The 17405-nt window shown below is 37.2% G+C and overlaps 1 protein-coding gene across 2 annotated transcripts in view; it reads right to left on the bottom strand.

Moving 5' to 3' along the window:
- Positions 1–17405, bottom strand: part of Atr (ATR serine/threonine kinase) — a 113042-nt gene that overhangs the window by 56918 nt on the left and 38719 nt on the right. For both annotated transcript variants that reach the window (XM_052717037.1, XM_052717045.1), the window contains 5 exons: positions 17272–17397; positions 12407–12613; positions 11042–11155; positions 5764–5879; positions 756–876 (listed from right to left, as the gene is read on the bottom strand). In XM_052717037.1, coding sequence (XP_052572997.1) covers positions 756–876; positions 5764–5879; positions 11042–11155; positions 12407–12613; positions 17272–17397 — 684 coding nt within the window. The remainder of the gene's footprint in view (positions 1–755; positions 877–5763; positions 5880–11041; positions 11156–12406; positions 12614–17271; positions 17398–17405) is intronic.

Raw genomic sequence — 17405 nt, 5'->3', positions numbered from 1 at the left:
GATATTTTAAATTACTAATTAACAATAGAAATGTAAGCCGGGCGGTGGTGGCGCACGCCTTTAATCCCAGCACTCGGGAGGCAGAGCCAGGCGGATCTCTGTGAGTTCGAGGCCAGCCTGGGCTACCAAGCGAGTCCCAGGAAAGGCGCAAAGCTACACAGAGAAACCCTGTCTCGAAAAACCAAAAAAAAAAAAAAAAAATAGAAATGTAAATTTAAAGCAAAAGTTGTATTTAAACATGCCTTAAGCATTTTCTTAGAATGTACAGTATAATTTTGTTAGTTAGGCCCATACAAATTTTAAATTAGGGAAAATTTACAATATACCTTTAGTTTTCCATGAAATTTCATTAAAAAAAAAATCTTTATTTGCCTGGCGGTGGTGGCTCATGACTTTAATCCCAGTACTCAGGAGACAGAGGCAGGCGGATCTCTGTGAGTTTGAGACCAGCCTGGGCTACAGCATGAGTTCCAGGACAGGCTCCAAAGCTACACAGAGAAACCCTGTCTCGAAAAACCAAAAAAAAAAAAAAAATCTTTATTTTAGATAAAAGTATAAATAATATATCTTCTTTCAAAAGTATTACTAAATGGTAATACATCTTGTTTACATAAAAATATGTAAATGTAAAAAAATATTATCTTTTCATTCTGTCAGCCTGAATATCCTCTTGTATATGCTATGCATTCAGTATATGTTCTATATTCCTCCAGAATTTCTGTTCAGTTAATAAATTCTAAACCAGGGTCTCTTACCTTTGTTATAAGATAACCTGCCCAAGATGATGACCATTCTGCAAAGTTATTACCTAATTTACTTAAGTAAATTGGCTTCTTTACTCCAGACCAATCTGTTGACTTCTGGGAACTCTTATATCTGTAAATTTGAAAATTTATGTAAAAATATGTATTTAGAAGTACTGTAAAGAAAGTGTAAGAAGTTATATGCACCTCTTCACTGAGAACTGTACGGTACTGTATTATATTTGCTGAATACTAGTGAAAGAGTATTTTTCTACTACTATCTGTATTAATAGTGGAGTAGGAGGTCATTACATACTCCTCAGGTCACCTTAGGATGTGAGTATGTCTCTCCTCAGAGCCTTCTAACCTCCAGTCAAGTTCAAGATGCTCAGTTACATTATTTGCCACTGTTCTTCATTTTGGGCATCCATCAAACTCATTGATTACCACATTAAGTGACAATTTCAGTGCACTGCTGTATTCTTTCTTCCTCAAGTTTTTTTTTTTTCGAGACAGGGTTTCTCTGTGTACCTTTGCGCCTTTCCTGGAACTCACTTGGTAGCCCAGGCTGGCCTCGAACTCACAGAGATCCGCCTGGCTCTGCCTCCCGAGTGCTGGGATTAAAGGCATGCGCCACCACCGCCCGGCCTTCCTCAAGTTTTATAATCATAACTGACTTCATTGTTTGGCTGGACCACTTAATTCAATGCTAAGCTTCCAAGGAACTTTCTCCTTCACTCAAATTATAAGGGCTCCTCTGTACCAAATTATCTGTACCATGTCTACTGCCACTTTTGGCCAATGATCTCATCTCCTCTACCTCTGACTTCACATAGGAAAAAAAATAAAAAAAACCCACCACTCTTTCTCACAATCTAATCTGTAAACCCAGCTGATGTCTAGCTTTCCTTAATAAAATGAGAGAAATTCTCCCATTTTCTCCCATTAGTTCAACATGACTTTCTTTTTTGTCCTCAGCATTACATTATGTTAAACATGTTCAAACAGCTCTCATCTCACAACTAAGTACATAGCTGTAGGATTTTCTGAAAGGCACAGGTTCTTTTAGAATCATCATGTGCGGTGGTGGCTCACACCTTTAATGGCAGCACTTGGGAGGCAGAGCCAGGCGGATCTCTGTGAGTTCGAGGCCAGCCTGGTCTACAGGGGGAGATCCAGGACAGGCACCAAAACTGCACAGAGAAACCCTATCTCAAAGGAAAAAAAAAAAAAAAGAATCATCATGTAAGCTCAGGAATTGATAAATATAATAGTTTCTCTATACTCAAAGTCTCCAGCAAGCAAGATACATTCTACTATAGTCCGTGTTTTTAAAAAACGAGAAAACCCACAATCTCAAACCTAAAAAACGTTTATGTAAAAACATTTTTATGGGACTAAAATGCTTATGTGAATTTAGTTTAAAAAATTAATGACTTTGGCCAGGTGGTGGTGGTGCATGCCTTTAATCCCAGCACTTGAGAGGCAGAGGCAGGTGGATCTCTGAGTGCAAAGACAGCTTGGCCTACAGAGCGAGTTCCTAAGCAGCCAGGGCTACACAGAGAAACCCTGTATTGAAAAAAAAACAAAACAAAAATAAAAGTAAAAAAATTACTAAGTTTGAGCTACAAGTCAGGATCTGCCTAGTCACAGTCTCAAGTTTTCTGCACAAATTATTTCTGTGGCAACTTTGAAGTGCACTGGATTTATCTGGTTCTAAATATTAAATATTCCAAATACATGCATCATTTACACCTATAATCTAGGTTTAGAGACTGCATATAAAAAACTCAATGGTACCCCATCTGGGAAGTTCCTTAAATCTCTCAGTTACAAATGTATTATATCATGGCTATTGTGATGCTTAGCAGACAAAGGTACTTGCTGTCAAGTTTGATGACTTAACTTGCTCGCTGGAAACAACATGGTTAGAAGAAAACAGTCAACTCCCACAAATTGTCTTCTGACTTCCATGTGAGCTATAGAATGTGTGTACATAAGCACATGCGCATGCATGCTCGCACACACACACAAATAAATATGTAAAATAAAAAAAGTTATATACAAATAAGCATTACTGTCCTAAGGTTACTCTTGTACACAACTACTTAAAACTGGGCAGAAACGTGCACTTCTACATTTTCGTGTGCCTATGAGTGTGTGTGTTCTAGAGTAAATCTATGCATGCATGTGGAGGCCAGTGGACAACCTTGGGTGTCTTCTCAGATGCAGTATACCTTTTCTTTTTCTTTGAAATTGAGACAGGGTCTACAGCTTGCCAAGTAGGTTAGGCTGGCTGGCTGGCCAGCCCCAGAATCCCCATGTCCGTTTCCCCAGTGCTAGGTTACAAAAATGCATTATCACAATGGCTTTTTTTCACATGGATTCTGGATATTAATCTCCTGTTTTATAATACTAGGCAAGTAATTTACCAACTGAGCTATCTCACAGCCTGACTTCTACTTCCTAATAAGTAAAAACAGCCACTCCCACAGACTATTTCCCCCAAATCCAAGGAATTCATTCAACAAGCTGAGATTAATTAGGCATTCATTACTGAATATCAGCTAAATGTCAGCCACTCTGTTCATACTTTATTATCTCCTATATTCTTTTAATAATCAATATGAGATGAGTAAAATCATCCATTTTCAAGAAGAAAATGATGAAGCCAAGCATGGTGGTACATGCCTGTAATTCCAGTACTTGGGAGGCAGATGCAGGAGGAGCTTAAGTTTCAGGACTGTCTGGGATATGTAGAAAGACCTGTTTCAAAAATCAAACAGCCAGCAAGGTGGCTCATACCTGTAATCTCAGCACTAGAGAAGCTAACACAAAAAGACTGTCACAAATTCAAGATCAGCCTGAGTACAGAGTCAGTTCTAGGCCAGCCTTAGTTATAGAGTGAGACTATCTCGAGCAACCAACCAAACAGAAGAAAACAAAACAATAACAAAAAAATCAGAACTTATATTTGTGCTGTGGAACAATCCTTTTCTACACTATAAATATGTATTATTCTCACTGGTTAATAAAAAGCTGACAGGCCTGTAGCTAGGCAGGAAGTTAGGAGGGAAAGCCAAACAGAAGGGTAGGAAGCAGGGCAGAGTCAGGAGAGACATCAGCCAGTCACCGAACAATCAGGATTGTAAAAATGAGGTAAAAAGCCATGAATCATGTGGCAAAGCATAAATAGAAATATAGGTTAAGTGTAAGAGTTAGCTAGTAGCAAGCCTGAGCTACTGGCCAAGCATTTATAAGTAATATTAAGCCTCTGAGTTGGCTATTTGGGATCGGGTGGTTGGTATAGGGAAATGTCTGTCTATGTATTTGTTAAATAATTTAATCAAGACTTAGGAGCTAGCAAATACAGGTCCAAGACTTAGACTTAGGTATCTATGACTTCAAATGCTATGAACTTACTAGTAGATTGTTAGAAGCCTTACAAATACAAATATGTTAGAATATAGAATAATGAGGTGAAGAAGCTGGGTATGGTAGCACACACCTGTAATACTAGCACTGAGAAAGCCAAAGAAATAAGATTGTGAGTCTGATGCTAGAGTTAGGTAAAAACCATGTTCCCGGCCAGCTTGGGGAATATAGGGAGACCATATTAAAAAGAAAAGGCAGAGAGAGGAGGTAGAGAGAGGTAATGAAGAGAGGAAAATGTGAAATCCTCAAAAAAGAAAAGCTAAATATTAGTTTTATACTCCATATTGACATATTATATCTTCAATAATACTAGTCAGAAGAAATACAATGCTTGCAAAAAAGGTTTTTAATTATAAAAAAGTTATCTAGTGAATACAAATGCAAATTTTAGTATTCTTAACAAGAAATTTCACTAGAAGTATAGGTACTTGACTAGGGCTCAAAGAAATAATTTTTCTGAGCTCACATATCTAGTAATTACACGATCCAAACTACCTAAAATTAAAGCCTCCAGTTTAAAAAAAAAATCCAAAATTTCTAATTAGTAATTATTCCTATCAAAGTTATTTAAATTGAAGAAATAGAAAACACATTTTTAAACTAGAGGGAGAAAAAGATGGAAAATCAGGAAGGATGACAATCTCTAATTGGGTTTTTTGACTAGTTCTAAACACTTAAATTTCTCTACTTAAAGTTTGAAAAACAATCTCTCCTGGGCTGGAGAGATGGTTCAAATGGTAAAATACTTACAAATACAAGTTTATGAAGACCTGAGTTAGGATGTCTAGCATCCATATAAAATTGTGCAACTTCAGTCTCAGAGCAAGTGAGTGTATCCCTCTGGTTTGCTAGCCAGTCTAGTTGCTAAGCTACAAGTTCAGTGAGAGATTTTGTCTTAAACAAATAAAGGGAGAAGTGATGAAGGAAGACACCTGACATCAGCCTTTAGCCTCCACACATACAAGTACATCCTCATACACACATACAAACAATGAACACAAAAGTACCAACTCATACTCAATGTAGATATTTCAAAGCACTACTGACAGTTGAACTGAAGCAAAATTCTTTTAATTTCAATGAATTAGTCTTAAATATTTAAAGTTATAAAATTTATCAAATGGAGCAGACTTTACTTATTGTTTTAAATGAGTATAAGCATAAACCACAGTAGAAAACAACATAAGAACATACTTATTGTGGTTTTGTATTTGTGTGATGAATGCATGTGTATGCAGGTATGTGTGGAGGATGGAGGCCAATGCTGGGTGTTTTCTTTAATCACTCTCCAGCTTTTCATAGTCTGAGACAAATGCTATTTGGCAGGGCTGGCTGACCTATGGGTTTCAGGGATCTGCCTGTCTCTGGTCCCTCTTCACCGCTGATGGTGCTACATGTACATAGGTCTGGCTTTTTACATGGGTTCAGGGAACCCAACTCTGATCCTCATGCTTACACAGCGAGTACTTTACTGAGACCCCCAACCTCTAAAAATACTTTTGATGATAAAACTCTATGAAGGTAATACTAAATTTTACAAAATTAAAACAAGTTTTGTGAAAATAATTTAAATGAATAGACATACCGAGTATTGAGATGAGGTTCTAATATTTCCCGGACATGCTCAGGAAATCTCTTCCACAGCTGATGACCTGGGCCATTGCTCTGTATCTCTCTACAGTCATAAATGGAAAGTAATTCCTACAAATACATTTTATAATAGTAAGTCCACATGAAACAGATAAATGAAAAGTTAAGATTCAGAACTCCCTTAGGACATTTATTTCAATGATACAAACCATTAAGGTACCTTACTTGGGGTCACAAAATCTATGACAATACTTAATTATGAAGCCAGTTCATGTAAAATAGCCTTTAAAACATAAAATTAAAAGCTATTTTGAGGCGGGCGGTGGTGGCGCACGCCTTTAATCCCAGCACTCGGGAGGCAGAGGCAGGCGGATCTCTGTGAGTTCAAGGCCAGCCTGGGCTACCAAGTGAGTCCCAGGAAAGGCGCAAAGCTACACAGAGAAACTCTGTCTCAAAAAACCAAAAAAAAAAAGAACTATTTTGAGACAAAAAGAACTTTGTATATTCACAAAATTACAGTATTAGAATGTTTCTTTTGGATTAAGGACTGATCCCTCTACATATGCTAAGTATGCACTCTGCAACTGAGATACACACCCAGGCCCTGACCCTGAGAAATCTGATTTCTTTGGAGTTATATGAAAGTAGCTAGAAGTCCAAAAGAGTGCATCAACTCAAGACAACAACTTCTAGATAGGCCTTACCCTTTTGGAGGAGGGGATAGGAGGTGTGGGGGTAGATGGGGGGGCAGCAGGAGGAGTGATGAGAGGAGGATCTGTGGTTGGCATGTAAAATTTCTTGAAAAAAAAAAAAATACAGGGCTTAAGGCCGGGTGGTGGTGGCACACGACTTTAATCCCAGCACTCCAGAGGTAGAGGCAGGTGGATCTCTGACTTCGAGGCCAGCCTGTTCTACATAGAGAGTTCCAAGACAGCCTGCGCTACACAGAGAAATCCTGTCTTGGGGAAAAAAAAACAAAAAACTGAGCTTAAAATCCTTTAAACAGAATGCAAATGTTAAAGACCAGTTCATAGCTAGGTGTGGTAGAACACGCCTGTATCCCCAGCATTAGGGACAGTGAGACACAAGGATCTCTATAAATTCCAGGCCATGGGCTTGAAACCATGGACTTACACAGGGAATTCCAGGCCAACCTGGTCTACATCTTGAGGTACTGTCTTGAAACAAACAAAACAATTAAAAAAGCCCAAACCACCAACTTATTATTCAAGCTCAGAGACTGAATGATTCTATTTTTGTTCCCATAAAGAACAAAACAAAACAAACACAGCTGGGCATTGTGGTACACGCCTGTAATCCCAGCATTCAGAAGGCTGACATAGGATTTACAATTTGAGGCAAGGATGACACACACACACACACACACACACACACACACACACACACACACACACACACACACGTAAAATTAAAGCCTGTCTGAAAAAGCAGAGAGGGAGAGACAGGAAGGGAGAAAGGGGGAAGAGGGGAGAGAGTTGTGGGGGGAGAGGAAAGAGGAAGATTGATTTTGATGTTTTTAAACAAGGTGTGGGAGAAGGATTTTATGACATAAACTTGCTGTCACTAATACCCATCTTTAAAACAAGACAAATAATTTAAGGTATATCTTGTACTGCACAGTATTCTTTCTTTTCTGTTCTACTGAAAATAATCATGTGCAATAAATATATGTTTTTCTGATATTTTTAAGAAATAAGCAATATTAGGCAAATCATATATTTTTTGGGGGGGGGGGCGGTTTCAAGACAGGATTTCTCTGTGTAGTTTTGGTGCCTGTCCTGGATCTAAGCTCTGTAGACCAGGCTGCCTTGAACTCACAGAGATCCGCCTGGCTCTGTCTCCCGAGTATTGGGATTAAAGATGTGCACCACCACCGCCCAGCAGCAAATCATGTATCTTATATTTAGGTTTTTAAATTAAAAACTAAGACAGCATTTTAAAAATTCACAGAAATACTTAAATGTTACTTTTCACTTAACATTAAAATTTTGTTTTAATCTAGCCTTTTCGAGTTTGGCAGAGTCCCTTCAAAAGAAGCTCTCGTGAGGCTGGTGAGATGGCTTGGTGGACAAAGGCACGTGCCACTAAGCCATCCAACCCGAGTTAGAACCCCAGAACCCACAGGGAGGAAGGAGTACTGACTCTAAGTTGTTCTCTTTCCTCCAGATGGGAAGTGCACGAACGTGGGTGTGTACACACACAAATATCTATAGAAATATGAGAGAAAATAAAGAAGGCCTCCTCTATTAGTACGATGTATTAGATCAGTGATTCTCCTTTGATTTCAGGATACTTACCTACATTGCTAAAAACATCAATATGGGGCTGGGTGTGGTGGTGTACAACTTTAATCCCACCACTTGGGAGGCAGAGATGGGCAGATCTCTGTAAGTTTGAGTCTAGCCTAGTCTACACACAGTGAGTTACAGGCTAGCCAGGGCCCCATAGTGAGTTCCTTATCTCAAAATAAACAAACAACAACAAAAAACCCCAACAAACCAATAAAATGCTTACATGTACAGACCTTGCTTCAAATTCCATAGAGGAAACAGAAGTAGTTAGGAAACCTCCCAAACGTCACTCCTAGAATCTATGTGAGCCTGGCAACACCAGTTACTTGTCCGTACTTACTTGGGAGGCAGAGATATGCAGATCTCTCTGAGTTTGAAGTTAGCCTAACAAACCGATGTTTATAGGTACAGACCTTGTTTCAAATTTCATAGAGAAAAGAGTAGTTAGGTAACCTCCCAAACTTCCATTCCTGGAATTTATGTGAGCCTGGCAACACCAGTTACTTGTGCACCTTTGACCTGCTTTCTTTATTGTTATTACAATGAATTGTTCTTTCTATTTGTTAAATTTCATGATTTTATTTTATGTACATATGTTTTTGTCTACATGTATGTCAGTGCACCACATGCATCCCTAACATTTATAGAGGCCAGAGAAAGGCACTGGGTCCTCTAGAACTGGAACTCCAGAAAGTTGTGAACTGTCATGTGGGTGCTGAGAACCAAACTCAAGTCCTCTGGAAGAGTAGCCATTTACTGGCTGGGCCATTTCTCCATCCCCAATGAATTATTCTTAAGGGGTTTTGCTGTTGTTGTTCTTTTGAGGCAGGGTTTCATGTATCTCAGGCTGACCTCAAATACACTATGTAAGGATGACCTTGAACTTGTATCATCTTGCCTTTATCTCCTCAGTGCTAGGATCACAGATATGAGCTAGCACGCCAAGGTATGTTGTAGATCGACACCAGGCTTTATGCATGTTAGGTAAGCACTCTGCCAACAGAGATACATCTTCAGCTTCTGGCCTTATTTTTAATGAAGGCTAACCCTTCGACCTCTGCACTGTATTCCGTGTCTCTTCACCTGTTTACAATACTGCATCAGGACTGAGAGTATAGCTCAGTGGTAGACTGTATGGATACTTAGCATTAACATCCACATTAAAAAAATAAAACACTTCATCAATTCTCTTCTACATTATCACTGCCTCCTTTCTGATGACCTGTTCCCAGGGAATACAGAAATACTGTTCTTTTTTTCTAGCTTTACTGTTCTTTATGCCCCAGCTCCTCTCCCATTCTTCTCTTGTGCTTGACAGTAAAATTCCTCAAGAACTGAGTTTTTGCTTTTTTTTATTTCTCTCTTCCTATATTCATGATAAATGTTTGAAATAGATCTTGTCAAGGTCAACAATTGCCTCAGTTTCTATGCAGTCAGTGGGCAGTTTTCAGTTCTTAAACTACTATAGTTGTGATCAGCATTTAATACAGACCATAAAGAGAAGACTTCTCCAAACTTTTATCTTCTGGAACAGCACATTCTCCTACCATCACTGGCTGCTCTCTGTTTTGTCTGCTTGTTTGTTTGTTGTATCTTTATTCTCTAGCTTCTCATCCCAGGACCAAAGACTGGAATACCCCCTCTCCTTTTCTGTAACAGTCTCGGTAAAGCAACCTTCCTATACATCCTGAGCAGTTGGGATCACAAGCAAATATTACCACTGACTTATAGAATCTTTTAATCAGTACTTCCTCTCTTGATTATTTCACCAAGATGCAACATTTCAAAATGCCACATCCATAATGAAAATATCCAAATGTATATCTATAACCTAGACAATTCAGTGTGATTCCAGACATAAATGTCTAACAAAACAACCAACACCCTCCCCCCAAAAAGGGAAAAGAATAGCTGTAATGAAGTCACAAAACTCAAAAAATTTAACTTAAAATTCTTACAAGAGGCAGGGCTGTCAAGTTGGTGAATTTATAAAAATAAAATCTATCAATGCAAACTATATACTTGGTCTAAGACTGGTTTTAATGTGTAGTTATTTATACAACTAATATGTCTGCATATGTATAAAATACATTTTCTCTGAATTTTTTTAAAAATTTATTTTAAAAAAGGGTCTCACTATCTATCTTTAGCTGGCCTGGAACTCTCCAGATAGATCAGGCTAGTCTTGAACTTGTAACTCCCTGCCTCTGCCTCCTGGGTACCAGGATTAAAAGCATTTATTTTTATTTAAAATTTAAAAATTTGTGGGATATTCCAAGACCAGGCCTCACTATGTAAAGCAGGCTGTTCTGCCACTAGGTTAATCTCAGATTTGTGGTGATCCTCCTGCTTCTTTCTGTCTCTCAGGTGCTCAAATTACTGATGTGCATCACCATTCCTGGCTCCTTAGTCATGAGCCATGTTTTATAAAGGCAGTAGAACAACCTAGGTGTTTCAAGCAAATTCTTAAATACACTATAGTATATTCATATTGAGTATCATTCAGTTACTGCAAAGAATGAACTAGATATAAGTTACTGACACAGAAAATTACCCAAGATAGGTCATTAAACACAAGAAAATAAAATTGAAGATCAAATTTAATATTTCCCATTGTTTAGCTTAAAAGATATTTTGTATTTGTATAAATATTAAACATTTTTTAAGTATTTATAGTATGTTAAATACTTTTAAAAAGTAATATATACTTTAAATTTTTTTTTATGTTTGCAACAATGTAATGGATTTCATTAAGGCATTTTCATATGTATGTGTTATAATATTTTGTTCTTATTCATTCAAGAAAATAAACTGTGTTCTCTAAGATATTTATTATGAATCTGTATCACTTAGATGATAAAGGTAATAGTTAAGTATTTTACAACTATGGAATTTATAGCTTCCTTACTAGCACTTAATACTGTAAAGTCAGTAATGGCTATTACATACAAGCATGCTTACCTGAATAGCATAAGCAGCTGAATCTTGGGCTCGGCTATTATCTGCATATGCAAGGTAAGCTCTTGTTAGCTCCATCAGCAATCCATAGGCAAAGCTTAAATCTTCTACTCCAGTCTTAATAAAAGCAAAAAAAAAAAAAAAAACCAAACAAACAAAAAAAACTCTCAATAATTGATATATAAATTTTCTGCAGGTGTTAGTTACTGTGTTACCATGGTGAACTTAGAAAGGGAAAGGAGAATGAAGCGCAAACAAAGTTGGTATCATGGCTGAAATATAATCCACAGCTAAGAAGTCGAATATTATATCTTTTTAGAATGTTATGAAACTGTATCAAAATCATTCAACTTTGAATAGTTCCGTCAGCTGCACTGTTTGTGTTTGAACAGGCAGAAAGCAAACTGTAGGGCCACCGAGACGGCTCAGTGGGTAAAACTGCTTTCAGTGTACACCTGGTAACCTGGATTTCAATCCTCAGAACCCATCTACAGGCAAAAGTAAACTAACTTCTCAAAGTTATTCTCTGACCTCTACCTGTGTGCAATAGCACGTTTCATACACATACACACAGAAGCCTGAGAGTTGCTTTACAGAATGTAGTTACTCCAAGGTAATTTCAACATTCTTTCTACTCGGAATCACCAAGTACACTAACACATCAAAATTTTCATTTTCATTGGTGATCTCAGTGAGAAAGCACTTGCCTAGTAGCAAGGCCCTAAGTTCAAGCTCTAGCACTGAAAAACAAAAACAAAAATCACAAACATACATACAAGCAAACAAACAAAAACTAGCAAAAAGTACAAATTGATTGTTATACATGGATTTCCTTAAAATATACACATTACTAGAATTCTCTGAAAAACTAGTTTTTTATGGAAACACTAGCAATTATGTTTAAATGTTAATCTTTAGATAACTTATTAGACCTAATATCATAATTAGATTAATAAGCTTTGCTTCAAGAACAGAACACATTAGATTAACTATTAGGTTCAAACTTACTTTTGGCTAAAGAGCTAATGACAGTAGTTAGTTAATAAAAGCTACTTAAAATTTCTGACTGTATAAGTGAAATACATAAAACTCAATTCAAGGGGAAGAGAGATTGCTCAGCAGATAAGAGCACTGGCTGCTCTTGCTGGGCTCAGTTTACAGCACCTACTGGGAGCTCACAACTGTCTACAATTCTAGTTCCAGGGGCTTCAATGCCCTCTTCTGGTCTTTGTGGACACTATGCATGCATGTGGCACAGACATACATTCAGGTAAAATCCTCATACACAGGATGAAAAATTCAAATAAAACAAAACAAAACAAAAATAACTTAAGAGAAATATTATCATTCAAAATTACCATTACTTACCACAAAAGTAAAATCTTTTCCTTGAGTTTCCGTTGTTGAGAAATCCAATCGTCCTGGATCTATTGCTCCCAATTCTCCTAGACATTCCCCACACAGTAAGCGAGCTTGAGAGTTTGCATCTTGGCAGCCTTTCAAAATTACCGTCACTAGCTGTGAGATAACAGGCTCCACAGTTTCACTATCAGTTGCATATTTTATCAATTTTTCCTAAAGTAAAAGTAGAAAGTTTATATAGAACTCTTACAGCATGTTTTTATAAACTAAAGCTTAAAAATATTAATACTGACAAAATTAAATTCCTGTATCTTCAATCTTTTCAATCGGTTTTTGATGACTTTATATAATATAGCTCACAATATGTTTTGCAGGAATAGTATGTGCTCTTAACTGCTAAGCCATCTTTCTTGCCCAAGAATTATCTTTTAGATAGCATCATTTTAGTGCTTATTTTCTATTAAGTCTATGCCTGTTTGCCAGTGTTAAATAGTATATAATGACACACACACACATTTTTACTTCTAGTTATTGCTCATGTACCAATTACTGAGTTTATTTATTAGAAGGTGTAACATTCATAGCGATTCTCCTCTTGAGCAAGTATTATTTCATCTTAGATTTACAGTTAAATATATAAATAGTAGTTATCAATCTTCTTTACAAACTCTCCTCTGTCACTTAGATTAAATGAAACCCATCCTCAAATAAGATTAGGAAGGGCTCACTTGTAAAAATAGTACTTCTTCAGTTTTTATGTACTCAAAACTGTGTTCTTAACCACGATGCTAATAAGCACAGCTGGAGTCTCTTTTTTTTTTTGAGACAGAGTCTCTAGGCCCCTATCAATCAAGTTTCCTTACCCTTGCCAATTAATTTTAAAAGGGTGGGAATGCAAGAGAGATGGCTCAACAGTTAGAGTACTTGCTGGTCTTACAGAGGACCTGGGTTCAGTTCCCAGCACTCACAGTGTGGCTCATAACCATCCATAAATCCAGTTCCAGTTCTGACCTATGTAGGCATTGGGCATGCATGTGGTACACATACATGCAGGCAAAAGAAAAAAATCATACATAGAAAAATAAGTCTAAAAAAATTAAACAAATTTTCATTTTTTGGTCTAGAAGCTCTGATTTTTTTGTACTACTAAAGTCTATGGTTTATCTGAGTTGACTACTTGGTATTTTCGTTGTATAAAATGGATTACTTTCGTATTTATAATAGACATCTTTTCAGAAAGATCTCTTGAATTAGTTTTAAATATTAATTCTGTCCTATTGCTTTGGTATCTTAAGATAATAATTATTTTTAATGCTTTATCAATGACACTTAAATTTTTTAATCAAATGTATTCTAATAGTCCATAATTTGTTCGTTTTTTTAAATTGGCTTCCTGAGTTCAGTCACCTCTGATTCCTATCTTCTTGGTTATGTCCTTTAATCTCATTTATTTATTTACTTTAATTTTTCTAAAGTTTCATTTATTTGTGTGTGTGTGTGTGTGTGTGTGTGTGTGTGTGTGTGTGTGTATCTGTGTCGAGGTGAGTGTATAAACATGTAGCATGCAGAGACCAGAAGGCGGCACTGGATGTTCTCCTATCACTTTATACCTATTCCTTTGAGGCAAGGTCTCCCTGTACCTGGGGCTCAAGTTTTCTAGGCCTACACTAGACTGAAAACCACCCCAGCAATTCTTCTTTTCTCTCCAACTCAGAGCTGAGATTATAGGCATATATAGAATGTATGATTTGTTATGTGGGTGTTGAGATCTGAACTTCGGTCTCCATGACTAGAAGCAAGCACTATTAACCAGTTATCCATCTATCTAGTATTCTCTGATTAAAATTAAAATTCTCATGTAATTTTTTTGAACTTGCAAATATTTGAAATTCTTAATTTAGGTTTTAGTGCTAAATCTAGTTTTCTTTTACTTTTTGGTTGCTTTTAAAAAAGAATTGTCATAACTGAAAGACTTTTTCCTTTGAGACAGGTTCTCACACTGTACCTTGGATTGGTCCTTAAGCAATAAAGTAATCTTGCCTCAGTCTTTCAAGTGCTGGGATTAAAGTACTATGCTTGGATTTCTTTTTCACTTTATTTTGTTCTTTGTTTTTTGAGACAGTCTTACTATACAGCCTTGGCTGGCCTGGAACTCTCTATGCAGACAAGGCTGGCCTTGAACTCAGAGATTCATCTGCCTCTGTCTCCTCGGTGCTGGGATTAAAGACATGTACCATTTCACAAAGCTTTCTTATATGTAATTTTTCTACTCATATTGTGAATCCTCCATATAGGCTCTAACAATAAGAATTTTGTAATGACTTTTAAGACTTTCATTTCATAAATAAATACCTATACCAGAATAGTACAGTTAATTGTTTAAAAATAAAGCACTATTTTATTTTTTCTTTTTTGACACCAAAGGTAGGATTTGATAAATTTATTTCTACAAGACTTTTAAGTCTTCTCTCTACCTTTCTTCTTTCTGTTTATAACAAGGTCTTCAAAGCATGCTGTGATGGTATTGTGTTCCCCAAAATATTGTGTACCTTAATAAACTTATCTGGGGTCAGAGAACAGAAAAGTCACTAGATACTTAAGATAGGCAGTGATAGCACACGCTTTTAATCCTAGCATTCCAGAGGCAGAAATCCATGTGTTCAAGGATACAGCCAAGCATGGTGACTCACGCCTTTAATCCCAGGGAGTGGTGGTAGAAAGCAGAAAGGTATGTAAGGCGTGAGGACCAAAAACTAAAGCATTTGGCTGGTTAAGCATTTGCCTGGTGAAGCATTCAGGCTTTTGAGCAGCAAGTCAGCTGAGACCCATTCTGGATGAGGACTCAGAGGCCTCCAGTCTGAGGAAACAAGATCAGCTGAGGATCCAGCAAGGTGAGGTTAGCTTTGGCTTGTTCTGTATCTCTGATCTTCCAGCTTCACCCCAATACCTGGCTCACAGGTTTGATTTCATTAATAAGACTCTTTAAGATTCCTGCTACAGCATGCCTCCTTTTCCTCCCTATTCTTTTACTTCTCCCAGGGAAAATGACTGTCCGAGACCTCAGCATCTATATACTTTCCAGTATCTTCTCTGTAGCCAGTACCCAGAAGGCATTTCCAGTGTTGCTCTTCCACTGAGAGTAAAGTTCTAGTTCTGGTCCTCCTCTTTATACATACCGTTCAGAATCTTTGGTTTTCGGGATTCTGTCTTGTAACAATATTGAAGGTGTGGATTATGCTAGGATTTATGCACTCTCCTTGTTGCTACTTTTGAAGGTGGAGAGATTGAGAATTGATTCAGGCATTCATCTTTTTTTGTTTGTTTGTTTTGCTTTGTTTTTGTTTTTCGAGACAGGGTTTCTCTGTGTAGTTTTGCGCCTTTCCTGGATCTCGCTCTGTAGACCAGGCTGGCCTCGAACTCACAAAGATCCGCCTACCTCTGCCTCCTGAGTGCTGGGATTAAAGGGGTGTGCCACCACCACCCGGCAGGATTTTTTTATTTATTTACTTATTTATTTTTTATTTTTTCAGGCATTCATCTTTATTCCAGGACAATCTACAAGTCTCTACCATTTTATTTTCAATGAATTCTTCTCTGCTTTGTAATAATTAGTAAATGTGACTTTTAAATAGAATTCTACATCCCATCAAAACTAATTTGAACTTCTTACAATCTTATCCTTCTGGAATTTGCCCAAAAAGATCCCTTTAATATGAGTAGCACAACTGGAAGTACGAAAGAAAGGAACAGAGGGAAGGATGAAAGCAGGGAAAAAGGAAGGAAAGAGAAATGTTGACAAGGTGGTATAAGCCTATAATTCTATCTCTCAAGAAGCTGAAGCAAGAGAATCATGAGTTCAAGGCCATCTTTGGCTCTACTCAAAGTTTGAGGCAACTTTGGAATACTCAAAATCAAATAAACAAAAACTAATACAGTTAGCTCAGTCCAATTGTAAAATTGGACTAATAAAAAATAATAAAGTTAGCTCAGTCCAATTATAAGATAGTAAAATTATTGACATTTTATATGACAGATATCAATGGGGTAGTAATGTCAGCAGAGTCACATAAACTGCTGATATACAAACATTCAACTCCTTACTTAAAAAGATGAAGTCGGCAAGGCTTGGGGGATGGCCCAGTGGTTTATGAGTGCTTGCCATACAAGCATGAGGTCCTGAGTTCAAACATCTAACACTCACTTTAAAATGTGGGACATGGTTGTGCACGGGTGCAAACCTGGAACTGGGAGGGAGAAGCTCAGTGGTCAGTCAACACAGTCTAAACAGTGAGCTTCCAGACCAGTAAAGGTAGAAAGCGACAGAGGAAGACATATGAACAAATGAGAATGCACCACATACTTACACCACATAAACACCACATCGAAAATAAAAATAATTTTTAAAAATTCCAAAAATGGGCTGGAGAGATGGCTCACAGGTTAAGGGCACTGGCTGCTCTTCCAGAGGTCCTGAGTTCAACTCCTAGCAACCATATTGTGGCTCACAACCATCTGAAATGAGATCTGGTGCCCTCTTCTGGCCTGCAGTCATACATGCAAGCAGAACACTTTATACATAAATAAATCTTTAAAAAAAAATTCAAAGAAGATGCAGTAGTTTAAAGTACAACTATGAAATCAGAACCCTTCAAAACAACAGACTATTGTACAAATTTTTGAGACTGAAGCTAATGGGCATCCATCTTACAGATTATCCATTTTTCAGTCAGATTTTATAATCTAGGTAAAATATAAATGACTAATTCCACTAAATTTTTAGAGTTCTCAAGCAAGAATGTCAATCTATCATCTTTTCTTTAAACTCCCAATACTTTTTTCCTTATAATTTTAATTTTATCACTTTAGCATACCTGATTTTTATATAATGTTTCCTTCAAACTGGTAAGAGCATGAATACGAACATCTACATTTTCGTGTTGAATTGCTTTCATGGATAGCTGGAGAGTGGTTTGAAGGTCAGTACTCTCAGAAGTCTCCTAGACAA

This window comes from Peromyscus californicus, unplaced genomic scaffold (assembly GCF_007827085.1).
Source record: "Peromyscus californicus insignis strain IS unplaced genomic scaffold, ASM782708v3 Scaffold_11__1_contigs__length_118956290, whole genome shotgun sequence".
In the NCBI taxonomy this organism is placed as follows: Eukaryota; Metazoa; Chordata; class Mammalia; order Rodentia; family Cricetidae; genus Peromyscus; species Peromyscus californicus.
The sequence above is the reverse complement of the archived record's forward strand: the minus strand, read 5'-3'. Positions and strand labels throughout refer to the sequence as shown.